The 26,537-nt window shown below is 35.9% G+C and overlaps 1 protein-coding gene across 17 annotated transcripts; it reads right to left on the bottom strand.

Annotated features, from left to right (window-relative positions):
• Window positions 1-646: 646 nt before the first annotated feature.
• Window positions 647-26,370, bottom strand: hlk (hulk). 17 transcript variants are annotated; one of them, XM_064686368.1, is made up of 27 exons: window positions 25,675-26,365; window positions 23,247-23,403; window positions 23,007-23,173; window positions 22,471-22,506; window positions 17,487-17,669; window positions 17,217-17,360; window positions 17,019-17,152; window positions 16,769-16,949; window positions 16,391-16,705; window positions 15,603-15,917; window positions 14,901-15,545; window positions 14,661-14,843; window positions 14,461-14,598; window positions 14,209-14,391; window positions 8,278-8,409; window positions 7,749-8,072; window positions 7,501-7,689; window positions 7,301-7,438; window positions 6,577-6,843; window positions 5,889-6,071; window positions 3,639-3,770; window positions 2,507-2,663; window positions 2,275-2,441; window positions 2,060-2,216; window positions 1,378-1,544; window positions 1,109-1,291; window positions 647-1,040 (listed from the first exon to the last, which is right to left on the bottom strand). In XM_064686368.1, the coding sequence occupies exons 1-27, from the start codon at window positions 25,877-25,879 to the stop codon at window positions 853-855; spliced, it is 5,370 nt and encodes a 1,789-aa protein (XP_064542438.1). In that variant the 5' UTR covers window positions 25,880-26,365; the 3' UTR covers window positions 647-852. The 17 variants fall into 17 exon arrangements, with proteins under 17 accessions (XP_064542438.1, XP_064542439.1, XP_064542440.1 ...); XM_064686369.1 differs by lacking the exon at window positions 22,471-22,506; XM_064686370.1 differs by lacking the exon at window positions 6,577-6,843 and having other exon boundaries at window positions 25,675-26,364.
• Between the last annotated feature and the right edge of the window lie 167 nt (window positions 26,371-26,537).

The raw sequence follows: 26,537 nt of genomic DNA, 5'->3' as shown, positions 1-26,537 counted from the left end.
TCGACGAAAGTAAAAGGAGCTCAGGCACTTGCACACTTGAGTAAAATAAATAAAAATAAATGTATATATTTGTTCACGAATTTAAATTATTGTTTCTTTTTATTTATCCGTAATAGTTTACTGTAGTTTTTATTTACGTTTTGCATTTATATTATATAATTTTATTTGTAATTGTATTTAAATATAATTTTAAAAGTAATTACTATGACTTGAGTGTTGCTTTAATTATTGATTGTTTTATTTATTTAAATGTTTAAGTACATAATTGTGAAGTGAAAGATATGAAATATTGATATATGGAAGCAGCCGGAAAATATATATAAATATTTTGTAAAAATCAACGGATTTGTTTTTGTTGTTGTTGTAGTTGTTGTCATTATTATCATTATAATGATATAGTATGTAATATTTGCAGTGCTCTGTCACCAGGGACTCTCTTTCTCGCTCTTTCTCTCTCTCTCTTTCTCTGTCTCTGTCTGTCGCACAATACTTGGGGGCAGCATATTCGGCACTGTCGTTATAAAGTCATTTCTTAAAGTCGTCTAATTTAGACGATTCCATGATGATAGTTCGTTATTTAATGTAATGCTTCATGATGATGATTGGGTGTGTTGTGCGTGTGTGTGTTGTGTGTGTGTGTGTTGTGTCTTGTGTGTTTCGCTTTGTTTTTCTATTTAGGTTTTTCATTTGCTCTCTTCCTCTCACTCTCACTCTCCCCCTTAACTCTCCCCCTCACTTCTCCTTCCTCGTTCTCTACACGCAGGCACGCCCTTGTTGTAGTTGCAATATCGTATGTTCTTCAACAAATTTTGCCAACAGCATCCACAGTTGACCCACGAGTTAGGCCACACATCACGACTGCTTCGGATGCTGTACGGGGGGCGGCGGGGCGGGCTTGAAGCACTGCAGCAAGAAGGCGGTATAGATGACGAACGCCAGCGCCAGGGCTATCAGGGCGTACATGAATATGTTCAGTTCCGGCTGGCGGAAGCGATTCTTGCGCAGCCATTCGAGCACCTCATCCTCCGAGAGCAAATCGCCTGTGCATTGAGTACAGATACACATTATATATTTTATATTAAGCTAACAGATACTAATGAAAACCTGCCTCTGTATATGCTGGGAAAACGGCGCCGGAAATAGACCATGGCTGGCAGCTTGGTAACGCCCCATTTTTTGGCATAACGCGAATCGGCCATTTTGACAAATGTTATATCCAGATTATCCGTTTCGCTGTCAATATTCTCCAGTTTCTCCAACGACGCAATGCTATCCGGCTGATTGTGCTCATCTGCCAGAGTTTAAACATATATAATTGTGAATTTAAGCAAATTATATATATATATATATATCTATATCTTTAGACTTTTTACTTACAAAAGAACACGGATATGAATTCGTTTTCCTCGAGCAGCTTGTCAAGCATTTTGCGATTGACCTCTTCGATTTCGTTTTTAATTTCGAATACATCCTGTGATGTTAGCCAGGTAATAACCTTGTCATGCTGATGCATGTCGCCATCATAAAGAACAGGCACTTGTTTTCTAGAGATTAACAAAAAAAAAAAAATTTAATAGATTACAATAAAATCATATTGCGGTGGAAATAAACCAAATGTTATAAAGAAAACTAGATATTTTTTTGAAGCTCAACAATTCTTAACCAGTTTTTAACTTGAATATGATCAATATATCCCACCCGATTTTGAATCTGACAACGGAATCATATAGCTGCCATATGAAGGTCTGCTCGAAACGTCCGTTTTGTACGAAAGTGTAAAAACTGATTTTCAAAAAATTGTATAACTTAACTACCATAGATTTTGTAATTGTGATTTTCGTAAATAAAAATTTAATATTTCTATTAAATATTTGTATTTATATTCTAAGCTATTTTTATATGATATAGAGAACTTAATTATTGATAAAGAATTAATTATTTTAAAGCTATTTGAAATCGAATATCGAATCGAATTTTAGAAAATATTATTATAAATATCTTCTACAACACATTTTCTCTTGCTATCATTAAAAATATGGTTTATTAGCATTCAACTTACCGGAAATACACCAGCGAGGGTATATTGACAACATCATACTTTTTGGCCGCTTCCACGCTGGCAATTTTAACAAAATCAATGCCAAACATGTCAGCCTCGCCGTCAATTTCCTCGAGATCCTCAAGTATCTCCTCGCACTCGGCACAATCATCGTCATCTAGAATAAAATGTTTTAGTATCCCAAAAAGTAGTGTACAGTACGACTGTCTGCTTACAGAAGAACACGACCAGCAAAGTGGACTCGGCCATGAGGCGATCCAACATGCGTTCATTGACCTCCTCAATCTCATCAGCCAGCTCCCGATTGTCATCGTCTATCAACCATTCCAGGACGGACTGCTCGTTCTGTAGATCACCCTCAAAGAGCAGGGGATTGCCATTGCTGTGTAGGTTACATAATCCAAGAATGACTCTTATACTCTCCAACAATCACACACAAAAACCTACCGGAAGTAGACCAAGGCCGGGAAGGTCTTGATGGAATAACGTTTCGCCAATTGAGGATCTTGTATTTTGACCATGTGTATGCCAAAGACATCGCATTCATCGTCAATCAGCTCCAGACCCTCCAATATCTGATCACAGATATTGCAATTGATTTTGTCTGGCCATAAGCAAAGTAATATATCATTAGAATATATTTTAGCTAATAAATTTATGGTATGTATTTTATAAGAATGTGAAGCGTAGACTGCGTAGCAGATAAGTTAGAAAAGTTATATATAGAGGCGACGCAGCTAGTGGATAGGAAGAAAACGCCAAAACAAAAGGTATTCGCGCCCAAACTAAATTCTTTTTTAATATTTTTTAATTAATATTTTGATTTGTTACAACAAATTCGCAACATTTTGGACAACAGTTTAAGCCGGATCAAGTGGGCGGGGCATTTAGTTTGGTCGGTAATACGTTTAAATGTTAAAAAGTGTTTAGTATAAGAGTGGTATAAGAGTTGTTTAAGAGTTGTATAAGAGCTTTATAAGAGTTGCTTATGAGTTGTATAAGAGCTTTATAAGAGTTGCTTAAGAGATGTTTAAGAGTTGTATAAGAGCTGTACAAGAGAACAGTATTTGTTGTTTTTCTTTTTTTTTTAGGCAGAAATGTTTATCTTTGTTAGGAGCTCGAAAAACATGCGATTGATATTTATTTTGTTGGCTGTTGCGATTTGTAGGTGGAAGGAATACGGAATACCTTGTTTTTGGATACGTTTTCTTTTACGTGAAATGTAGCTTTGTACGAATTGGCTGGATGAGTGTTTGGCGTTGGAGGTCAGGTTGCTTTCTTTAAGACTAGAGGGTGAGCAGAAACTTCGACAGTAAGCGGGTGGCTTGCCCTTGCGCTCAGTCGGCACTGAGGCGTTACGGATTTTGGGATATCGATTTTTAGTTTTTGTATATATTTTTTTTTTTTTGTATTTTCGGATTGTTTGTGGTTGGTGTTGTGGTGCAGAGAGATTGAGTTTTGTGTGGTGCGGTGCGGTGGTGTTGGAGTTGCCAAGGTATATAATTGATATTGTGTGACATTATGAAAAGTTGATTTCTCGTTCTTTTTCTTTTGTTTAATCTGATTTTGTACAACTTACAGAAGTAGACGGCCAGATATTGGGTTTCCTCGACCATGGTTTCCAGCATCTGACGTGTGATTAGCTCAATGCGATCCTCCGTTTTTTGTGTGATTAGCCACTGCAGTACTTCCTCCTCCTCGCTGAGCTCACCTGGCAGTAGAAATATTAGATTTTATGCGATAGAAGGTTTTGGGAATATGTCAAACTGTGTGAAATTTTGCCAAAAAATCTACAGGCCAAACTATGAAAAAAGAGCCAAAACCTTATCAAAATCGGTTGTGTTTTGACCGAGTTATGGAGGTAGGAAATTTTGACCAATGTCTATATAGGATATTTGAGGTTATTTTAACATGAATTTTGACCAATAAAAGTGTTGCCAGATTTAGATGCCAAATTGACTTAGAGGCTAGACCATAAGCCAAACTTCTTAAAAATTAGATCAGATTTGACCGAGTTATGGGAATAGGAAATGTCTACATACGAATCTTGGGGTAAGATTTGGACATGAATTTTGAATAAAAAATATATATTCAGATATGAATGCCAGATTAATCTAGAGGGAAAACCATGAACAAAATACCAAACTTCGTAAAAATAGGATGAGATTTGACCGAGTTATGGGAATATAACATTTTGACCCAAGTCTATATACGAATCTTGGGGTAAGATTTTGACATGAAATTCGACTAAAAAATATGTATTCAGATTTGAATGCCAGATTAATCTAGAGGGAAAACCATGAACAAAAAGCCAAACTTCGTAAAAATCGGATCCGGTTTGACCGAGCTATGGGAATATAAAACTTTGACCCAAGTCTATATACGAATCTTGGGGTAAGATTTGACATGAAATTCGACTAAAAATATGTATTCAGATTTGAATGCCAGATTAATCTAGAGGGAAAATCATGAACAAAAAGCCAAACATGGTAAAAATCGGCTCAGATTTAACCGAGTTATGGGAATATAAAACTTTGACGCATGTCTATATACGAATCTTGGGGTAAGATTTTGACATGAAATTCGACTAAAAAATATGTATTCAGATTTGAATGCCAGATTAATCTAGAGGGAAACCCATGAACAAAAAGCCAAACCTCGCGAAAATCTGATGAGATTTGACCGAGTTATGGGAATATAAAACTTTGACCAAAGTCTTTATACGAATCTTGGGGTAAGATTTTGACATGAAATTCGACTAAAAAATATGTATTCAGATTTGAATGCAAGATTAATCTAGAGGGAAAGCCATGAACAAAAAGCCAAACTTCGTAAAAATCGGATCCGATTTGACCGAGCTATGGGAATATAAAACTTTGACCCAAGTCTATATACGAATCTTGGGGTAAGATTTGACATGAAATTCGACTAAAAAATATGTATTCAGATATGAATGCCAGATTAATTTAGAGGGAAAACCATGAACAAAAAGCCAAACATGGTAAAAATCGGCTCAGATTTAACCGAGTTATGGGAATAGGAAACATGTCTATATACGAATCTTGGGGTAAGATTTTGACATGAAATTCGACTAAAAAATATGTATTCAGATTTGAATGCCAGATTAATCAAGAGGGAAAACCATGAACAAAAAGTCAAACTTCGTAAAAATCGGATTTGGTTTGACCGAGCTATGGGAATATAAAACTTTGACCCAAGTCTATATACGAATCTTGGGGTAAGATTTGACATGAAATTCGACTAAAAACATGTATTAAGATTTGAATGCCAGATTAATCTAGAGGGAAAACCATGAACAAAAAGCCAAACCTCGCGAAAATCTGATGAGATTTGACCGAGTTATGGGAATATAAAACTTTGACCCAAGTCTATATACGAATCTTGGGGTTAGATGTTGACATGAAATTCGACTTAAAAATATGTATTCAGATATGAATGCCAGATTAATTTAGAGGGAAAACCATGAACAAAAAGCCAAACATGGTAAAAATCGGATCAGATTTAACCGAGTTGTGGGACTAGGAAATTTTGACCCATGTCCATGTACGAAACTTTGGGTAAGATTTTGACATGAAATTCGACTAAAAAATATGTATTCAGATATGAATGCAAGATTAATCTAGAGGGAAAACCATGAACAAGAAGACTAACTTCGTGAAAATCTGATGAAATTTGACCGAGTTATGGGAATGGGAAATTTTGACCGTTGGCTTTATAGGATAATAGCAGGTATACCCCGGCCTTGCCGGGTAACTGGGTATCTTTCTGTCGAGCAAACGGGCACTTTTACTTGCTTGATATATCTTACCTTCAAAAACGTTGGGTATGCCGCCTTCAAAGTAGACCAGAGCCGGATACTCGTGGACACCGTAACCATCGGCCACAGAGAAGTCACGTGTTTTGACAAATGTGATGCCATGTTTATCGCAGTCGTCGTCAATATTCTCCAGTTCCTCTAGGACTTTGGTGCACTGCTCACAGCCATCGGCATCTGAGAGAGTTTTTTGATTGATTGTGGAAAACGGGAATATATGCATATTATAACAAAGAGTGCACACTAGACAAAGGCGGGCGGGCGTGGGGTGTGGCAATAAAACATACTACGAGCAAGCACTACACATAAACTAAGCACAAAATGGGAAAACAGAAGTGGAAAACTTGTGTTTAGAGAGAAAAGCAGCAAAGTATACATAAAACATAGAAGGTGGTACAGCTACAGCACAACAGACATATATATAGAGATATATATATAAAGAGAAAGAAAGAGCGAGAGAGAGAGAGTGTATTGGCAAGTTCGGTGTGCTTGGAGTGGGTACTGAAGTTGTTTTTCAGGTGCGCTACAGCAAAATATCGGGTAAGACATTCTCAAAGGTGTATGTACATATATATACGTGTGTGCGTGTGTGGGTGTGGGTGTGTGTGCGTGTGTGTGTGTGGTTAAACATTCTTGGACTCATTCCATTTGTGTTATTAAATTTGTCACGTATTTGCGCTACCATCTTCTTGTTTGCCAGCTGAAGCGTTGGCATCCGTTGCTCCACCCTCGCCACCCTCGGCGCCCTCGGCACCCTCGCCACCAGCAGAAGCAGCAGCAGCAGCAGCAGCAGCAGAACCACCGCCACCACCACCTGCCTCAGGATCGCTGCCAAAGGCGGCCGCTGCACTGGCGCCGCCGCCATCCTGTTGATGCTGTTCGCGCTCCTTTTTCAGGCGCGCCTTGCGCATTGCTTTCGAATTGCAAATATCGCACTTGGTCTTGTTCCCTACGTTATTATTTTTGTGCATTTTGTGGCGTTTTTTTTTTTTGGTTTAAATATTTTTTTAAATAGAAATATAAATGTGGTAAAAAGTCTTGTTGGTTAGATACATTTGAGCGCAGATAAAAATATAGCTTAAGTTTAAATTATAGTTAAAATGTTATGATTGAAAGACCTGCTTATACGAAATGATTGACTGCAAACTGTTTGCGCAAAAGAGTGAGCATAAATTATATCGAGCACTTGAATACACTATCAAAAATGTAACAAGAGGTTTGGCAATGAGAGACAGACACAACATTTAGGCGCCGCAAAGTATGCTATAGATTAACAATTTGTACTCAATATAAGTTTATGTCACCAAACCGATTGCAGCTGGATAAACTTAACAAATTTAACTCTTTTTTTTTTGTATCATATTATTTGTTAAATATATCGCACGTTTTGGTTATTTTGAACTTACAGAAGTATACAGCTATGGAGCCAGACTCTTCGATTAACTGAACGAGTCGTTCGCCTTCGAGATCTTCAATAACATCTCCACTTGGATCCTTTTGCGTAAGCAACCAAGATAGGATCTGTTCTTCTTCATAAAGATCACCTGAGAGCAGAACGCCAAATAAATGCCGAAACTGGTCTAATAAATGTGGTTCGAATATTAACCGGCGTATATAACTGGCTCCTTGGATGTGGGCTTAAAGAAGACGATAGCGGGCAGCGCGAAGACGCCGTATTCCTTGGCCATTTGCTTGTCGTCGATCTTGACAAAATCAATGCCCGCCTTGTCCGCATCATCATCGATGTGCTCCACCTCAGCCAGGACGCGTGGACACTGCTTGCACTCCTCGCTGTCTGTTTGCGACAATACGAATTGGGATATACTCTACTTTCACATTTATTCGAGTACTTACAGAATATGACCGCCACATAGTCGGAATTCTTGCGTATTTTCTCGAACATCTTGCGATTGACCTGCTCAATGTGATCGGTCATTTCCATATTGGCCGGACTTGTTAGCCAGTCGAGCACCTCCTCCTCGTCGTCGATGTCGCCATCGTAGTTGATGTATTTGCCTTTGCGGAAATAGGTCAGGCCGGGCGGATTTCGAAAGCCATATTTCTTGGCCATCAGCTTGTCATGCATTTTGACTATATAAATGCCATATTCAAGAGCCTCATCGTCGATCAGCTCAATGTGTCGCAGCACACGCGGAGAGTCCGGATCATCCTCTTTGTCTGAAAATAATTCAAATCCAAATACACTTTGTTGATAAATTTAAATGAAAACAGTTTTCTTTTGCATTTTGTTGGGCAGTTACAGTTTTTAGTGGGCGCGCAAATTCATACTTTCATAAGTACATACATATTTATATATGTATTTGATTTATTTTCGGTTTTTAGATCTTTATGCTTAGAATACCTTAATGTGGCGCATACTTACAGAAGACAACCGCTAAAAAGTCTTTGGTGCCTATATATTCAATTAGTTGTTCTCGATTAATAAGCTCGATGCTCTGATCGGCCTTCTGCTCCAGTATCCAATTGAAGACCTCCTGGTTACTCTCCAAATTACCTGCATATCAAATTTAATGAAGTTAATGTCATTTCATTTAAAAAGGGTTTTCTTTTTATTTTGGTTCCAGTTGTGAACATACCTGTTGGCTGCAGTTTGGTCAATCAATCAAGAGTTGTTTTTCTTTTCATTTTATAAACAAAATTTATAACTTTTGTTCTCATTTTAAATATATATGTATATATGCTTTTTTTGTTGCCCCTTTTGGCTTTGCCCCAATAACATTGGGCATTGCGCCAATATTTTTTTGGGACTCTGGAGACCGCGTTAATTAGTTGCAAACATTTGGCTGACAATGTGACGAAATTGTTTTCAAAAATGTGTTCGAAAATAATGCAAAAATCTTTTATGGTTATACATAAATTGCGACAAATTTGTTTATATAGCTGAGAATAAGAACCGCTTGCGTGTAATGAAATCATTTTTAATGCTTTCAACAAAAAACAACAACATAATAATCTTTTTTTTTTTTTTTTTTTTTTTGTATTTGTGCGAACGCTTAAGTATATAAAAAAAGAACCTAATTTTGACTTTGTTTCTTCGTGTGAAATTTACAATTTTTTTTGCTTTTCGCTTTACAGTTTTACAAAAAATGTTCTTGTTTAATCCATTAATTAATTACATATGTATAAATAGTTCATTTAAAAAGAGTTAATAAAAACTTTAACAAAATACATTTTGCTTGAGTTTTTCTTTTATTTTGCTTCATTTTGTATTTTTTTTTTTAATCTTTACAGCTGCTGTTCAACAACAAATATTTTAAAAATTCTTACAAAAGAAATGTGACTCTCAGTGACAAAAGGCTTACAAGATAAGCTAAGGAAAATAAAATTAGAATTCGATATTTTGCAAATATCGATAACAAATCGCTAACAGTGAGCCGAGCCGAGTCGAGCCAAGCCGAGCCGAACGGGCGCTCAGAAAAGAGAGAAGAGACGAGAGAAAAAAAACAATATGGCGAGCATTTTGCGAGGCCAGTGTTGCAAATCTAGCGAAAGATTTGACAGCCACTCATAATATTAAGTATACGAACTGTATGATGAATATAAGCGAGTATTTTTTTATATTTTTTATATTTTAGATATTGCGCTTGCTTGCTTTTGTTTTAATTGCGACAACAACAAAGAATATAAGTTTAGTTATGAGATATATGAAATATATATGCTTGGCTCTTTACGGTTAGCTATGTAAATAGTTTAGTTGTATTGTAGTTTGCGCTTCTCTCTCATTGTAAAATTGTTTAAAAAATATTTATTTGTTTTGTGTTTATACTAGCTACATACATAAATGTAAATTGTATATTGTAACAAAATAAAAGTAGTAAGTAGTATCAAAAAGTTTATGCTCAGTTATTGACAATTTTTTGTGTTGGTTTTTTATGTATTGTTAATTACGAATCGTTTTTATTTTATTTTTTAGCTAAATATATACCTGAAATTCTGAAAAGTTGGTCATATATTCGAGTGTGTGCGTGTGTGTGTGTGTGTGCGTGTGTTAATAGTAAGTTTTGTTGTTGCAGTAATTGCTTTAAATTTGAACAAAGTTTTGTTGGCGCAATTGAAATCCATTGACAAAATGCAACAAATTTAGTTTTTAGTTGTGGTTTGAGTTTCAGTTTTACAGACAGGCAGCCTCGACAGGAAAATTGTCAAAAGTGCAAAAGTACCAAAAGTTACGTTAAGTGAATTAGTTAATTGTAGTTTTGAGTTGCGTAGCCAACGTTAGTTGTTATTGTTAATTAACAATAAGGCTGGCCAGTTGGCATATAACCTGCCCTAACCGCTGCAGTTACGTGTGGAACAAAGAGTAACAGTTCGTTTTTCTTTCCAAAAGTTTTGCTTTTGGTTTGGGTTTTTCCAAGAAATTCGTTTTAAACATTTTCATTTGATCGGTTGTCGTTTGAGTAATATTTAATATTAAAGTAACGCATTTGGCCGACAAAAAAATAAACTCATTTCTGTTGGGCAGTGTAGCTTAAGGCTTTGTTTTTGTTTTTGTTTTTTAGTATTAATTACACAACCTGCTGAGTTAAGTTGTTGTTGCTGTTGTTGTTGTCTTTTCGGATGCATGTTGCACTTACAAATTATGATAATGACAATCACAAACAAAATCACACATTACAGTTTATTAAAGTATATAATTAATGATAATTAATTATAGATAGTAACCCGTTGTTCAAGGTTTTTTACAGCAGAGAGTTCTTAGATCTTAGATTTATGCGTGCTTTGCTTTGTTGCTGTTGTTGTTGATCTTGTTCTTGTTCTTGGTATTTGATTAACTTAATTGCATTTGCTTTTTGGCAACATGACAACAGTGCGTATACGTGCTACTTTAATTATTGCATATCACTGAATCATACAATCATTCGAATTGCTTTTGTTTTCTATATATTTAACATTCAGTTTAAAATTGTTGCCTTACTCCCACAGAGAGATATCCTGAAAAATGAGGTCATACAAATTTTTTAGTCGATTTTGGAAAAAATTAATGCCTGCAAGACACAAAAAAAAAAAAAGAGAAAAAAGAGAGAGAAATATACAAATCAAATTACAACCAGATATGTCTGTTTTTTTGAGAGTGTGTGTGTGTGTGTGTGGGTGGGTGGGTGCTGGGTGGTGTGTGCACAACAACAAATACTTGTGATTAAAAACTGAACAATCTGTATAGTATATGGTTTGTGTCTTACAATTTTGACAAAATATAATTTAAAAAAAAACTATGATTTATGTTTGGGTACTTTTAGTTTTTAATATCTTGGGGTGGAACGCGACGTACCGGTTTTAACGTTCAGCTTATTGCCCGACTTCTTGGACGATTTTTTGGTCTTCTCCAGCTCAATGGACTCATCCTCCTCCTGCTGCTGCAGTTTGGTCAGGGGTTTCTTGGACGCTTGGCCGGAACGCTTGTTCGCATACGACACCTTCACCAGGGGCACATCATCATCATCATCGTCGTCGTCGTCGTCATCATCATCATCGCGCTTGGACTGCTTCTTTTGGGCAACGGGCTTGGCTGTGGGTTTAATTGGAGTGCTCGATGCGGAGGCAAATTTAAAGTTGCCGCCCTGACGCTTGCTCGATTCACCATCGCTGTGTCCGATGCGTTGGGCCGTCATTTTAGGAACTTTGGTTGACTTCTCCAATTTGGTTGGACAGCATTGGAATGGTTTGTAATCGTTGGGCACATAACTGTTGCCGCGCTTAGCTGAATGGCCGTCGTGACCCAATCCAACATAGAAACATTCGTCATCTGTGTGAGCAAACAAACAAAAACATTTTGTCAGATTGTTTTAGTTCTTAATTTTGTTTTTTATTTTTTGTTTTTTTTTTTATTTTGTTTTTGGTTTTTTTTTTTTTAATTTAAAGAAATCACTAACAAGAAAATTTATTACGAGATAATCAAAAAGTAAACAAAAGTGCATAAAAGAGTAGGCGAGAAATAACGAAATAAAAGTCGTAAAAGTTGCTTTTATTTGTTTCAACACCTTCGAAATTACCACAAAGAGCAGTTAGTACGATTTTCATAATATTTTCTTCATAGATAGTTTGATAGATTGATTTCTTTCTAGAGTAAAAAAAGCGTGCTTTATGAATGAACAAAATTTTTCTCAAATCGTTTTTTCACATTAATTTTGCTATTCAACTAATAACTGACAAAATGCTTTTGATGCTGACTGTACAGGTATTAAGTCCTAATTCAGTTTTTGTACTAGATTTCAATGTTTCGATCGTTGTGCTTATTTTTCTTTTCATATATTTTTCATATTTATATATTTGGTTTTTACTTTATCACGTTGCACAAAGACGCCTTTGGTTTTGGTTGTATATATCATTATTTAGCAGAGCGGGTTCGATATTAATTATAAATTAACAAATAAAAACGTTTGCTTAAGTATTAAAAGAACAATAATTATATCAATAATCGAAATAATCAAGTTATTAACAATTTCTTGTTCATAATATTTTTTTTATATAATTAAATAAAAGAACTTTTCATAATATAAAAAATATAATTGATTTTTTTTGTTGATATATTTTCAAACATTGTGTCAGCTATGATTTTTGCATTTTTTTATTATTTTGTTTTTTTTTACCAAATTTGTTCACTTTTTTTTTTTAGAGAAGTTATAGGATTGGGTTCTTCAAACGGTTAAATCGAAGCATTGGATAGGTCTTAATACATTCACGAGGGCAAACATTGACGTGACTTTTAGTGTGTGTATCTGTGTGTGTGTGTGTGTGCGTGTGTATCTCCAATTTATTTATTTTTTCTTTCTATTTTGTGGGTGTAGATGAATTACTTTAGCACAAAAGCTATGCGCAACACATTTAGATATATCGCGATAAATTGCTTTTGTTACCTTTGTGAAATGCATTTTTAGAATTCCTTTTACCCAAGTCTGTAGATAGACAATTAAAATACTGTAGTGTGAGTTATTTTGTATGGACTGAGTTGTTTATATATATATATACATATATATATTTATAAAATAGCTTTTTTTTTGGTGTTCGGCGGGTCGGGGAGTAGGTCACAACAATAAACAACTTCAGTTAGTGCGGCAATGGCAACTCACATTCACGTATTACCTATTTCATCTATAAGATCACCCGAGCATAGATCAGAAAGCCGATGTATCGTTCTGCCTTTAGCTCTGTGCTTATATATTTGCTTGCTGATATCTTCTTCTTCGTCGTCATCGTTATCATTATCGTCATCGTCATCGTCATCGTCGTCGTTATCGTCATCGTCGTCATCATTGTCGTTATCTTTGTCATTTTCGTCATCGTCTTCATCGTCATCATCTTTGTCGTCTTTTATGTCCTCGTCGTCTTCTTCATCATCGTTTTCATCCTCGTCCTCTTCGTCTTCGTCGTCGTTGTCTTCATCGTCTTCGTCTTCGTCATCGTCATTATCTTTATCGTTGTCGTTCTCGTCGTCGTCGTCTTCGTCATCGTTTCCATCCTCATCTTCATCATCGTCTTCATCATTTTCATCGTCGTCCTCGTCCTCGTCATTGTCATTATCGTTATCTTCGTCATTTTCATCATCGTTATCATCATCATTTTCATTGTCGTTATCGTCATCGTCCTCGTCATCGTCCTCGTCCTCGTCTTCATCATCGTCTCCGTTTTCATCGTCTCCATTCTCATCGTCATCTTCATCGTCATTGTCATCATCTTTTTCGTTATCATTATTATCGTCGTCTTTATCGTCATCGTCATCGTCGTCGTCGTCGTCGTCATTGTCGTCCTTATTTTTATCGTCATCGTCATCGCCATTATTATCGTCATCGCGCGAATGTTTTCGTAATCGTTCTTTTCGTATCGTTTGTTGCAGACGTTTTAGTTTTTCTCTTTTATCCGCATCACTTTCTTTTGGATAGCTCAATTTAACAATTTTCTCATCACTTCCATCGTCATCGTTGCCTATTATATATCATATATATATCGAAAGTATTCATTACGTTTTGTCATTTTACAAATGGCTATAAACGGGTAGAATGATATTTGGATATATCCGACTTGCTTGGATTTGATATGCAATCTCTATTTTATTTTTTTGGTTTTTTTTTTTTATTTTGGCCAAGATATTGTGGGCTCAACTGATTTGATATTGAATGTTTGGCTTATGAGCGTGAGTTAGAAAGCAGAGTAAACATTTGAAACAAGAACGCTTACTCTTTTGATTGATTAACCACTGCAGCACACGATTTTCATTTTTGAGATTACCTTTAAGAATATTAAATAGCAATTAGTAACAATTATATGATTTAAGGCTTTAGAGATCAGGTCAGCTTACCATCATACATGATCGGAACGCCTGTCTCGTAGTAGACTAAGGCTGGGAATGCGAAAATGCCAATTTCATGGGCCAGCTTAACATCATTCGATTTGACAAACTGTATGCCATGTTTATCGGTATCGTCATCGATATTCTCCAATTCTTCCAAGATGCCGGGGCACGTCTCACACTCATCGTCGTCTGTGGATGGAATGAAAAAGGCATTGTTAAACTCGATTTGCTTACAATATTGTCGTTATTCGAACGCACAGAAGAAAACAGCGAGATGTTCCACGTCGTTGATCAACACTTGCAGCGTTTTGCGATCGACCGATTCGATAACATCGGCAGTCGACTCATGCAAATCGATAACCCATTCCAGAATTTCCTCTTCCTTCATCAGATCACCTTTGAAAAGATGTCCCATTATGTTTATTTCACTATCTCACATAATATTATTGTTGACTTACCGGTGTAAATTGTTCTAAACTTATGTCTATAAAATGCAAGCGCCGGCAAACCGGGCAAATCGTATTCCTTATCAATATCGTCATCGGATGTCTTTACAAAGTCGATGTCTTTTTCCTCGCATTCGTCATCGATGTTCTCCAATTCGTTGAGGATCTTCTGTGCCTTCTTATCGCCCTCGGCGTCTGTTTGCGAAAATAAACTTGAATATAATAATTTTTAATACGATTTTAAGTACTTACAGAAGAACACGACAACATGATCGTTTTCTGCCAAAATTTTATCCAACATTTTCACATTGACCTCCTCGATTTTTCCGGGAATCTCGAGGGTTTCGTCATCGGTGATCCAAGCCAAGACCTCGTCCTCGTCATCCAGATCGCCCGTAAAGTGCAATGGATCACGATTTCTGAAGAACACCAATCGTGGATAAGATTTGACATTGTATTTCTTGGCGACGCCGGTATCCTCAGTGGTAACAAATATAATGCCGGCCTCGTCTAGCTCATCGTCGATGCTTTCCAATGCGTTCAGTGTATGGTCGCAGGACTCGCCCGGTTCGCAGGGACCCGTAAAGAATACAACAACATATTCATGCTCATTGATCAGATTGACGAGAATCTCATCGGTGACCTCTTCGATGGTCGCCGTTTTCTTCTGCACCACCAGCCACTCAAGGACCTCGTCCTCGTTCATCAGATCACCCTCGTACAGAGCGGGTATCTTGTTCTCAAAGTAAATCAGCGCGGGCAAATGATCGAGACCGTATTCCTTGGCCTCGGCGGCATTATCGATGCGCACAATGACAATGCCCTCCTTTTCGAGTTCATCGTCAATGTTCTCCAGTTCGTTCAGGATGCGCATGTCCTGCTTGTCTTCCTTGTCATCTGGAAAGAGGCTAAACGTTTAGAGATATGTTATCGATAAGTATTTTGTTGGCTTACAGAATATGACTGCCAAGTGCTCGGTATTCTCGACCAATTTGTCCTTCATTTCGTCGGTAACCTCGGGAATTTCGGAATAACGCTTCTGATGCACCAGCCAGCCAAGCAGCTCATCTTCTTTCATTAGATCACCCTCGTAGATGTGCGGAATACCACGTTCGAAGAGCACAATCGAGGGTATCTCATCGATACCCCATTCTTTGGCTTCTTTATCGTCGTCGATTTTCACGAAAGCGATATCGTTCTGATCGCACTCATCGTCAATGTTTTCCAGTTCTGCGAGAACTTTCTGTGATTTCTTTTGATCTTTGTCATCTGTGAAAGATTGTTATCGATTATTCTGGGTCTCTAGTGTTATCGATTGAAAAAGGAAAAACGCAATACAGGCCTTCTAAAGCTTTTAAGACCCTGACTACTGAAAAGCTCTCAACTTGCAACTGGCTTCATACTACCAAACGATTTAGATATTACATATATATAACTACCCAACATTGTGTTTGATCCTGAAATCAATTAAGTTTGTCCGTTTTAGTTTTATGGATTAGTCAAAGCGCTTTTAAAATTAATTAATTTATAAGCACATCGAGCAGCTTTTTGTTTTGTTACGATTAAATGCCAGACACTCAGACACACCCCGGTATTACAAATACAACATATAATATTTATATAGGCATATATAGACGATCTATACATTATCTACAGTTGAGTTGGATATGTCCAAACGAGTTTGTTTTTTTTTTTGTTTTTTGGGAGGGAGTTTTGGGTTTTGTGGCCCAGAAATCACTTACAGAAGAGCACAGCAACGTGGGGCATTTTCTCAATGATCAAATCCAACATTTCATCGGTAATGTCTTCAATTTGATCGGAACTAGTTTGTTCTTCGAGCCATTTTAATAGCTTCTCCTCATCCTCCAGATTGCCTTCGTATATAGTTGGAATGCCTTTTTCAAAGTATATCAGTTTAGGAACTTTATTGATGCCATATTCAACGGCCTCCTCGGGATTGTCGATTTTCACGAAAGTAATGCCCAATGCGTCGCATTCGTCGTCAATGTTCTCAAGTTCTTCGAGCACCTTTTGGGATTTCTTGTCGTTGTTGTCGTCTGCAAAACAACAGATGAGCAAAATGCGCCTAGTCTTGTGGTATATATTTTTTTCATATTTACAGAACAGCACTGCAATGACGCGTCCTTCTTTAATCATTGTATCGAGCATTTCATCGGTGACATCCTCGATTTCATCACGTTCCAACTGTCCCAACAACCATTTCAGTATCTGTTCCTCATCCATGAGATCGCCATCGTAAACGTTTGGAATTTCTTTTTCAAAGTATACAATTGCCGGAATCTACAAATGTCGCATGACATATCATTATTGTATTTGATTTTATTTTATTTTTTTTTTGATGGGCCGTACCGAATCGATTCCGTAATCGGCTGCCGCCTTGGCATCGTCGATTTTCACAAATTGTATGCCATGCTTATCGCAGTCATCGTCGATTTGTTCTAGCTCTTCCAATACGGTCATCGAATCATCATTGCCATGATCATCTGTTGAGATGATTGGAGATGGGAATTTTGTGCTATCGATAATTATCGATTCTAATATACATACAGAACAGCACAACCAAATTATCGATATTGCTTATGAGCGTCGATAACGTCTTGGTGGTGACATCCTCGATAACATCGTCCTCATCGCCGGTCGATTTATTTTGCACCAACCACTCCAAGACATCCTCCTCGCGCTGCAGCTCACCTGCGGCACAGACACGATTCGATAATAAAGTGTATTTCTTTTTTGTGTGAATTTTTAAATGTGTTTCGTGCGTGAGGAGTGTGTGAAGAGCAACGGCTACGTTTTAGGGATTTTGGCATGCTGTACCTTCATAGATGATCGGAGTCTGATGGCGATAGTAGACCAATGCCGGCAGATTGCCCAGGTTGTATTCATCGGCCAATGCTTCGTCGTGTATTTTCACAAAACCGATGCCCAGTTGATCGGCCTCATCGTCGATATTCTCCAATTCTTGCAAGGCCTTGGCGCATTTGCGGCATTGCTGTTTATCTGATGAACGATGTGCAAAGATTAGATATAATTTACTGCAAATCAACTTCCTTCAAAGGTTGACATTAGACTTGGTTTTTTTTTTGTTTTTGGTTTTTGGATTGTAGCACAATTAATGGTACATATATATTTTTTTAGTGTTCTTTGGCAAGGTCGTGCTGAAATTGCTTTGGTTGGGGGCTGTTTTTTTTTTTGGGGGGGATTTAACACGCTGCGCTTTTCTTTTTTATTTGTTTTTTTTTGGTATATAAGTATCGTAATTATCGCATCATTCTCGTGTGCAACTGTAAGGTTAAGGTTAATTGAGTACAAAATAGATTTCACGTTAAGGTGCATGCAAGACGAGAATAGAATTGGAATAGCGTGAGCTCAGAGCAATTGGGAATCGTATTGGACCATTTGGCTGCCAGCAATGGTATTGAAAATCGCATTATCCAATCGAATCAAATCGTTTGTTTACAAAATCACAAAGAAGGAAAAATAATTTGTATCTTTCGTATACAACCTGTTGCAAAATGCAAACGGAAATGAATGCTGCGCAACAATCGAACCAGAACAGATTGCTTACAATTTAAAAGGGCACATCCAACAGCAAAATAAATAAAGATTCTCTCTTTAGGTCCTCTCCTAACTAACTATAAAAAAAGCTCGCTCTTATTTCTATTTCGCTGGCGACATTTATCAATTTTGCTGTGAGTTTATCTTTAGCAAGCTTTCCTTTTGGCTGTCGCTGCGTATACGTAATATTCTATAACACAATTTCAAATATTTATTTTACAAGTGTCTTGAAAGTTTCCGACAGCTTTTGCTTGCATACAATTTAGTTTATTTTAAATACTTGTATTTATTTATATTTTATGACATTCGTAAACTTGTTTATTGTTAAGTAATCTATATTTTTTTAAATTATTTATTATATTTAAGCTGACATCATTTCTTCAAATTTAAGTTTGATATAAAATGTTTTGCCTATTTTAATTTTCTCTGTTTCAACCTTGTTTTGTTTTCCATAATTTCTTTTTAATTGTTATAAGTTAATACCAAAAAAAATTTTATTAAAATCATGACCTCTAGCTGAAAATTCTGAACAATAATTTCAGGCAATATGTAAATATTTTCCTATGGAACAGCTATTTTAACCGGGTGAGTGGGTGTCGCCAAGGTGGCAAGGCCACAGACACACACACACACACAGCCATACACCCACACAATCACACACATATATAGACACACACAGACAGACAATTTATGCATATATTACTGTGCAGCGCCAGTGACTAAACATGTTTATGTTTATAGTTTTGACAGGTTTCTCGGTAAACTTTTGCATTTAGTATGCAAAATGCATTAATGAATTTACCGCAGACTTGGGCAAATACTAAAAATAGTGCAAGTCAGTCGGCTGGCGCACACATTTGCACTATATAAAACTAAATATATATATATATATATATATATATATATATATATATTTATTATGTAAATTTGCATTTGGCTGCAACTAAAGAGCTGCCCATAATGACATCCATGCCGGCTCGTGTGTGCCAGCATCTTGATGTATTGCTGTATGCAAAAGCAATTAAAACTGCTGTCTGTCTGCAGTTGTAGGAAAAAAGATTACAAAAAAAAAAACTACACAACAAATGCAGTGTATTTTAAGATACCCTGCAACAGGCATACAACGGTTTAACAAGCTTTGCTTGAGTTGCTTTGTTTATCTCTATGAAAATGTTCATGAGTGCTTAAATTTAAATATATTTAAAAAAAAACCTTGCTATTGCTTAAATTGTGATAAATTTACTTATTTATCCTAATTGTAACATGCTTGAATATATCTAATTATTGCCCCGTTAGCACTTTTTTGTGCTTTTAAGCAGTTTTTCATCCGAAGTCTTGTGTGAAAGAAAGTCAATTAAGCTTAATTAAATTAATAAAAAATAATGCCTTTATTTTTATTTATATTTTTATTACTTTGTTCGGACTTTATTTTACTTTATTTGAGTTGTATTCACTTGTGCAAAAAATCAATTAGATAGTAACTAAAACGATTTTATATTCGAAAAGCCTTTTAGCTCATGGATTTATTGCCATAAAATTCATATTATTTTGTATTATGCGAACAAGCTATTTACTCAGGGTTTTTTCATTTTTGAATCAAAAAAATTATGAATTTAATTTCAGAGTGTCAAAATCCAATAATACTAATAATAATAATAACAATAATTTAAAAATCTATTTTGTTATATATTACAAATAAAATGGATACTAAATACACATATATTTTTTTAAATACAACTCCATAACAAAATAAATATATAAAATTAAAACTAAATAAAAAAATGTACATTTAATGCTTGTGTAAATTTTGCTTACAGGGTATTAAAATAGATATCAACTGTGAAAAAAAAAAGCAAGAGCCAAACTCATGTGCGTTTGTCGATGCGCTTAGAAATTTTCGACAAAAGGCAGAACAATGGATGCAGAACAGAAGAAGGCAGAAAAAAAATATGTTGTTCTTGTCTCACCTACATGCTGATCATCTATGCGAAGACCTTTGTGCGCTGTCTGCGCTTTATAAAAATACTTGTACTATTGATGTGCACATACAGACAAGCGCGCGCACACACACACGCACGCATATATGTGCGTGCGTGTGTGCGCGGCTATATATGCACGCGCGTATACAGTTAGTTGTTTGAAAATTGAGCAAAAATAACAGCAGCGAAAAATCATTTTGTTGGCCAACCAACTGCTTGAGTTTCTATTTATAGACCAAAAATTGTAGGTGGCTTCTGATGTGTTGAAAAATACAAAAAAAAAACCACAAAAAAACCAAAAAAAAAAAAACCAGCGCAAAAAAAAGGAACAAAAACAAATAAATAAAACGGCTACACTTTGTTGTTGCTGCCGCCCTTGCTGCGCCGCCGCCCCCCCCCCCCTCAGCCCCACCCACACTTTAAAAAGCTAATACGTTTATGTTTTGTATGAAATTGTTCATTTCCTTTGTTCCATCAACCGCGGCCAATTTATTTCCAGCTATATGCGAGCATGTCTATATAAGTAACTGATCTCTTCTGATATCCACAACAATTATATCACAAATATTATTTATTCTTGATAGAATGCTGGACAGCTTGACGGACATGCGTTTGTTTTAGATATTTTTTGATTTATCTCGCTGTGTTTGCTGCCATTTCATTTGATGTGTTTTCTATAAAACACTCGAGTTAGGGCTGGCTGCGGCCCCGCCGGGCCGCAAACATGGTCTGGCGCTGAGCCCAGACATGCATGTGCAAACGCTGCTGCTGCTTCTTCTTCTTCTTCTAGTTCTTCTTGTTGTTGGAGTCTTATTTTTATACGTATACGTAATATTTGGCTTTTTTTCTTTCTTTCTTTTTGTCTGTGCGCGGCGATAGCGCGTTTTGCCAATTTGTTTGCCAGTTACATTGTCATTATCTATCGCATGTCTATATAATTAATATGCTTGTTGTATATAGAATCAAAAAATAATGAACATAGATCAGTTAGCAATAATTTGATCAATGCAAATGTAACCCTTTTGCTAATACAGCTGTCTGTGGGAAATGTGATACTATCTATTCTATATATATATGTATATTTAGTCCCATTTTATAAGAACCAAATGGCATGGAATATACGTCAAGTATATAGCATCAAAAAATAATAAAGATAGATCAGTTAGCAGTAAGAAGATCAATACAAATTTAATTGAACACATTTTATTAGTTCTTTTTCTTTAACTAATACTTCTGCATATTAGAATTGCAATACTATCTATAAAATTTCAGATTAATTTTATAAAAACCAAATGGCAAGCAAAATACGTCTAGTATATATAATCAATAAATAATAAAGATAGATCAGTTTACAATAAATATATCCATTGTTTTTAGAACCAAATGGCAAGCAATGTAAACCAAATCTAATCTCTAAAGCAGAGAAACCTAAGTTTTCCATATCTGAAAAGTGACAATCTTAATCACTATTTTAAAAAACTTAGTTAAATTATAGCGTACAGTTTTATATTGTTGTTATATTGTTGAGTTTTCTATTATTCCGGAGCTCAAACTTGAAATTTCATGAGACTGTTCATTTAGCAAGACTTTTGCGCCTTAACCCCTAAACATCTTGGGCCCACAAGGCTGCTTAAAAATAATATATTCCTATTTATAATATAAGAAAAAATATATCTCTTAATATATACTTATATATACTAAGCATTTATATATATACTAAGCATTTATATATAATATGCATACACAACATATATAAACAACACTCAGAATTGGAAAGTCTTGAGTAAAGTAAACGAAAAATGTCGTAATCTTTTAAGAATAACATAAAATATATACTTCTTGAATATAATTATTGTAATATAAAGCTATAATCGACCCAAAGCTGGCTGATTCCATACAATTATTTTCAGAAATTCCCGAGCCCTGCTCATTTCGCTCCGAGGACATTGTGAGTATAACATTTAGGTTAAACAGGCTTTCAGAGGCGGGCAACAGTTATAGGTATATGTACACATATATACAGGACGAAAATGTTATAAATATTTACACAAGTTGATACAGGGGCGTTGGTGAGGCTTTTGTGCATATGTATGTGTAGTATACTGTTGGTGGGAAGAGAATCGTTTTAGAGGAAAATTACGATGAATTGGGCAAGTTGTTTAATCGAGTTAAATTGTTTTTTAATTGATTTAACTGGACAATTTGGATAGGGACTCACAAGTCAAGTCAAGGACAACCCATTATTAGCATATGCACAAACTTACCCATTACCCTGGGTGGGCATGTTTCATGATCAGGACCTGTTGTCGTTTGAATAGATACAACGCATACATATATATTGGCTTATGTAAATATATGCTTAGAAATGTCGGGGGCAACGATTATAGATTGTCGATAATCGCCCAGCCGTTATGTATATAGAGGCAGATGATATATAATCTTATATAGAGTTAATATGCCGCCGTACTTGGGTTAGTAACAAGATAGTACAGTTTAGTTAATAGATATCTAAACAGATATATGATACTATATTTTTATATATATATATATATATGTACATAGCTAGGTAAAATTGTATTCAAGTTTTGTACCTAAGTTGTATGAATTTTAGTCACAAGAGAGCTTAACTGGTTTTGTTCTTGAATTCAAATTAATGAAATTTTCTTTTAACGCTAAAAACTGCAACTGCTTTGAAATATTCCACCAATTAGTGTAAATAAAATCATAGATAATAATAATTAAGATAGAAGAGCGAGAGAGAGTAAAGAGAGTTATAGAACAGAGAACAATTTGTACTCACAGAATAGGACGGCAACAAAATCGGTATCCTCGATAATCTTAAGCAATATCTTGGCGTTAACCTCCTCGATGCGATCGGGCAGATCCATGGCCTCCAGCGAGGTGAGAAAATCGAGCACGCCCTCCTCGTCCATTAGATCGCCATCATAGATGATGGGCTCCTTTTCCCTAATATTTTGGATATCGATTCATTCGCTTGAAGTTGTTTTTGTTTGTTGTTGTTGTTGTTGCATTTGTTTACCTGAAATAGGTGAGCGCCGGAAAGGTCTTGATGCCATATTGTTTGGCTAGTCGTTTGTCGTTAATTTTCACAAAGTCCACACCAAATGAATCGGTGTCATCGTCGATTTTTTCGAGCTCCGCTAAAACCTTATCACAGGTAACACAGCTACGCGCATCTGTAAGCAATTAAACAATTTTTGATCATAATACACAATGCGATTATTTTTGTCAACGATTTTTTTTGCAGAAATCTTATAAAGATACCAACATGAATTGACGGCTGGCAACTGTCGCGTGTGACGCCAAATGCCGCGGCGATTATTCATTGCGCTACAGGATGCATCATCGGTAATGCAACTGCCCCTCCCTGCCCGTCCCCCCCCTCCTCTGATTCCCCGCTACTAATCATCGTATATAGTAGAGAGCAAGAACCGCAAATGGCATTCTGGGCACCCAACGGCCCAGGCTAGTGAATGAAATGACAGCAGCAGCAGAGATTCTGCATTGCTTTCTACTATATTGTATGTGGCTTACATGGCGGATATTTATATATACATATATATGGTATATATGGTGCATATGTTATATATATGGTTAGCTATTAATGTGTGTGCACAACTGCCAACCGCATTTCGCTAAATTAATTCATAAAAATTGATGCAGCCACTATTAGGGAAATGAATTGCACCACACAACAAGCCATGTCCACGTGTGCGTGTGTGTGTGTGTGTGTGTTGGCGGCATCGGTTTTGGGTGGTTGCACGCCCCTATATTATACAATTTATAAGATGTGCAACAGTGCATCTATTCACAAAATTATTATATTATATTTTTGGTTGGTTTTTCCCTATTTAAAAGTAAATTTTATTTTCCGATTTGCGGCAGTTAAAAGCGGTTTACGCTAGTCAAATGTATAAATTTGCATAAATACTTGAACTTCATTTGTTTAGCTTAGATGTGTTTGCGAATAGAAAAACAGCGTCCGCCAGTCTGTTGCTCGATTTTATGGTTTTTTATGCGCGTCAAATACATGGAACAGATGCTGCGCCCATATTACGTATACGCAATATTTGATTTGTCTTAAATTGATTTAATTTGTTGTTGTTTTTCCTTGCATAGATATATAAATATATACATTATCTGTTAGCAATATTTTCACAACGCATTGCAATAACATTAATAGCATTTACTTGAAATAATAAACAAATTTTGTTGACTGCAAATTTTTATGGCCAATTGCATTGCCAATTTCAATGAGCTGCCATTTGCGTAGGCGTTTCTTCACCCAAAATTTATATACTTTCTACTTTTACTTGATTTAGCTGCATAAATCATTGAATTATTGTTGCATTCAAAATTTCAGTGTCAACAAGCGAAACATTTTGGAAAATTCACAATCAATGCTATAGAAAAATTTATTTTCGTACATTAACTAATGCATTTAGATAAATGTAAAATAATTTCAAGTTGATTTTTAATTAACTTGCGACATATACATATATGATATATAAATTTTGTTCTTTCCATTATAAATACATATAAATATGTGGGATATATGAAAATTTTCCCTTGAGCGTAACAATATCCACAGTCTGAAGGTGATTAAACGTTTGGAAAACGTATTTAACATGTTTATGGCAGCTATTTTTAAGCTGATAAATTATAAGCATGCGGCGATTTGTTTATGCGAATTTAGCGCTCAATTTTTATATTTTTATAAGCTAACAAATTATTCAATAAAAATTTCATTGGCAAGAAATGCTTTATCCATGCAGAAAGTAAACTTTGCAATGCATTAAATTGAGGGCATTTTTTAATATAAGAAACGATCTACATAGCTGGAGGGGTCTTGGCATTGGCTAGCTTATTTACTGGCCAATATTTTCATGGCATCCCTTGACTGCCAAAACTGTTTGAGCAGCAGCAAGAAAAACTACTCTGGCGACACACAGAGAGATACATATATTGCAGAAAGCACTAAAATAAGAAGAACAACAACGACGCACGGAGACGGCAATTTCTCACAGCCAAAGCGATTGCTCTGCTCATAAACAGAACGCAAAGATACCACTAGGGGGAAAAATAGAAACAAGAAAAAAAAGCGAAAAAAAAAACCGAACAGAGACTACTAGCAACAAAATAAAAAAAAAAAAAAAAAAAGAAGAAAAGGAAAAGGAAAAAAAAAAACTAAACCGAATGAAAATCTCAAGACATTTCGTACAACGAAATTTTTCACATATTTTCACTTGTATGCGAATTTTTAGAATTTTCACTAGAGAAAATTTATATAATATGGCTTCTGTTACTATTTCGAGTCGCACGGCCATCGTGCGTTCAAGAAGATTAAATCGAATGCTATCGCAGCGCCCGGATCTCAAATCTCCTCGCCCATTACTACACAACTACAAAAGGTATTTGTGTGTGTGTGTGTGTGTGTGTGTACTTACACCAGAAAACGGCAACGTAATCCTTGTCGGCCAAGAGCTTCTCCAACTGCTTGGCATTGACCTCCTCGATGACGGCCTCTGGCTCGAGCGGCGCCGCCGCTGGCTGCGATCCTTTCTTGTTAGCGCAATTCACATATCCGGGAAAACTCAGTGCCAGTAACGTACACACGAGCAATGTCAGAGTTTTTAATCGCGTGAAAGTCATCTTTCGATTTCCTTCAATACGTTCTAATCAAATTACTTTGGCTTGGCCGTTGCGATTAATTTTTGTTGTATTTTACAATTATCTTTAAACTGTTAACTCAAACATGCGTGCGTGTGTGTGTGTTTAAAATGATATTATTATTATTAATATTTATTGATTGGATTGAAAAGTTAGCAAATATTCGTCGTTTATTGGCGTTGTCGTTATTTAGAAATTATAATTTGATTTTTTTTTGAAAATTTGAAAATTAAGGCACTATTTTTAGTTGAAAATCGTATTTCTTTCGCGTACACTAATACATATACTTTGCGCGCATATATATACAGGCAAAAATATATATAGGTTATATATGAGAAAATTAGATTATATATAAATATATATATACATATGTATATATGCATATATATTTCTATTTATTGAATGTTTTCCGCGGACTGTACTCTTTTTAGTTTTTCAATTTTGTTCCACTCCGTGCAGAGGTCCGCTCGCAACTGAAAGTCTTTTGGTGAACATTCTATGCCAATCAAGAGGCCTAGTCAAGCTTTAGGGATCTTATATTTCGGGCAATTTAGCTTTTTGCCATAGCTTTCGGAATGAGCGATAGAGCGCCAAACGGACCGCTGCATGATCGCCCAAAAAGTGTGGTGAAATTTGGGAA

The sequence above is a fragment of the Drosophila montana genome, unplaced genomic scaffold (genome assembly GCF_035044405.1).
Source record: "Drosophila montana isolate Dmon_TW-CO22-7 unplaced genomic scaffold, ASM3504440v1 contig_3200_1, whole genome shotgun sequence".
NCBI lineage: Eukaryota > Metazoa > Arthropoda > Insecta > Diptera > Drosophilidae > Drosophila > Drosophila montana.
The sequence above is the reverse complement of the archived record's forward strand: the minus strand, read 5'-3'. Positions and strand labels throughout refer to the sequence as shown.